Source organism: Osmerus eperlanus, chromosome 13 (assembly GCF_963692335.1).
Source record: "Osmerus eperlanus chromosome 13, fOsmEpe2.1, whole genome shotgun sequence".
NCBI lineage: Eukaryota > Metazoa > Chordata > Actinopteri > Osmeriformes > Osmeridae > Osmerus > Osmerus eperlanus.
This window is the reverse complement of record NC_085030.1, coordinates 6753775-6756164: the sequence shown is the minus strand read 5'-3', so window position 1 is coordinate 6756164 and position 2390 is coordinate 6753775. Positions and strand designations below refer to the sequence as shown.

Genomic DNA, 2390 nt, shown 5'->3' with positions numbered 1-2390 from the left:
CTATGCCTGATATGTTTTAATGCTTGAATTCGATCTACATAAACAGTCTTGTTAGAACAACAATTAAAAAATAAGTACTTTCCTAACAATAGTTAACAATAGTTCCATGGTTAGCTATACTCTCCTGCCACAGTTACAGGTCATAAGTCAAACAAATCAACAACAACATTGTCAAATATAGCCTGCATGCCCACACAACATCTCTAGTTTTTGAAAAGTGCTGAAAATCTTACCGTTTCCCTACAATCGCAGCAAAACAAATAAAACAATAGACATAACAAAGGTTTTCGAAGTGTCACTGAAGCTTTGGTTTGTCCAACGCAGACATATGGGGCCTGCTCTGAGAGGAAACACTGCAACAATGGCCTATGTGTCATCGCTACTCCATCAAAGGTGACATTTACAGTCTAGACACGAACCCCACGAGGCAGTGTTCAATTTGAGACGTTGAGCAGTAAGGCCTTTGAGTTCATTAGGCCCGTCTTTTTTCCTCGAAAGTAGGCTAAATACCTCGCTTTCCAGGTAAGAATAAATACATATGATAATTCAATTTATTGATTCCCAGCACAAGCGGAGAGTGTCCATGCAGGAAGGCAATACGCGTAGGGATAGTAATATGACGGCTGGAGGGACAGAAGAGGAGGCCGCAGTAGTTCCCCGGGACTGTACTGTCTCTGGTCGTCACGGACTAAAACTTTCACAGCCACTTTCTTGGCTGCAGGGGCCGATGCCAGCAAATCTGCAGCCATTTGACGACGTTTCGTTTTATATCTGCGGTTTTGGAACCATATTTTGACTTGAGTCTCTGTCAGCTTCAAAGAGGCAGCCAGGTCTGCTCTCTCTGGCCCGGATAGGTATCTCTGGTGATTGAACCGCCGTTCTAGTTCGAACACTTGAGCGTGAGAGAAGGCAGCTCGGGAGCGCTTCTTCCTCTGTTTAGGTTGATCCGTACTTTTATCACAACTGGCCTCGTCTAGGTTGTTGGAATCTGAAAGTATAGACATTGAGTGTTAGGGCATTTTGTTTGTAACATTGCACGGAACAGACGACTTAAAGGTTTGGAAAGGGGTAGCCTCTGGAAACCACAAGCATGTTTAAAAAACTAAATTATAGTCCTGCATATAGACTCGTAGTCAAATGGACAAACAACTATGTAACTTCTTCAACAGTAATGCCTCTTTAACAATGACCCATAGATGTCATAAGACCCTCCTCGTTCGTGCGTAAAAGGGTGCAGTCGAATCATCCCACAATTTAACATGGGACTTTATGGCCGTGCTTTAAGTGAAGTCAATCTCACAAAACCAGACGTATAATTTCAAGGTCATATTTTACTATTTGAGAGCGGAGAAAATTACCCATATTGATATTGTATGATATCAGTGATCTTACCCGAAACACTAGGCTCACAGTCACTGATTCCCTTTGCGTTTTCGACGGCAGTGGACTCGTGGTCCGTTTCTTCTTGCAAACTCTCCTCCAGTACGTCCGTAGCTCGGTCCCTGTCTTTCTCTGGCTTGGAAATGGCAATGGTATTGCTGTGATTGTCGTCGCTGAGACCCGAATCCGAGTCATAACTTTTATGGTCGCTGGGCACGCAAGTCCCCTTGTCACTTCTACACGCGTTGGCTAAATCCTCTGGCCCATTATCCATTTCCCCGAATATTTTCCAACAAGCATTCTTTGAGAAGCACATGTCCAATTCTGTCAAGCCATGACGACTATCTTCTTTTTTGTTCAGAATGGCTTGGATGGAGAATGGCATTATAGAGTTGCTGCGAACGGCCATTTTCAAAAGCAAGTTGTCTTAAGTGAATAATATGGGTATAGATGCAATAGTGTCAATTCATCCACATCTTACTCCCCGTTTCTGTTCTGTTCCTGCTTTTTTGTTATTTCCCTTACAGACATGCACTGCATTTCAGCGGAAGAAAGATGGAAATTCCGTGCTTATATCCCAAGGCACGATGCCTCTCCTCCGCATTGCTCTAACGACAACCCAAGTTTGCTCTTGTTTCCTGCACTTTTCACATACGTCCCACTATCCCACTTCACCTGTGACCGTCAGCGATCTCTCTCCATTTCCAATTGGACAAGAGTAGAGTTATGACGCGTGGTTATTGGCCACTGTAAGCAATGACACACCCCCTGTATGTCAAGGCAGTGATATGTCGTTAACCCTTTATCAACCAAAGACACAATTGCTTAATAAATGGGTAGCGCAGTGTCTATCCAGCAATTTTAATAAACAATATTTTTTGTTTGTTTTTTATGGCAGATAGAAAAATAGAGAATGCTCAAAACGCATAGAAATGTCTCGGCCTACATTTGAGAAGCACATTTGAAAATGGATTGTCAGTCGGCAATTCTGAAGGCATAACCTCCAGGTA

General features: G+C 43.1%; 1 protein-coding gene across 1 annotated transcript; it reads right to left on the bottom strand.

Moving 5' to 3' along the window:
• Positions 1 to 2066, bottom strand: nkx3-2 (NK3 homeobox 2). The gene is made up of 2 exons (XM_062476235.1): positions 1393 to 2066; positions 1 to 988 (listed from the first exon to the last, which is right to left on the bottom strand). The coding sequence occupies exons 1-2, from the start codon at positions 1787 to 1789 to the stop codon at positions 552 to 554; spliced, it is 834 nt and encodes a 277-aa protein (XP_062332219.1). The 5' UTR covers positions 1790 to 2066; the 3' UTR covers positions 1 to 551.
• Positions 2067 to 2390: the final 324 nt, after the last annotated feature.

What these genes read in the sequence shown, in the direction of transcription:
- nkx3-2 (XM_062476235.1), bottom strand. Translation starts at nt 1,789, where the DNA reads ATGGCCGTTCGCAGCAACTCTATAATGCCATTCTCCATCCAAGCCATT. An exon ending in CTGTGAGCCTAGTGTTTCGG is followed by an intron (nt 989 to 1,392) that starts GTAAGATCACTG and finishes CTATACTTTCAG; the next exon opens with ATTCCAACAACCTAGACGAG.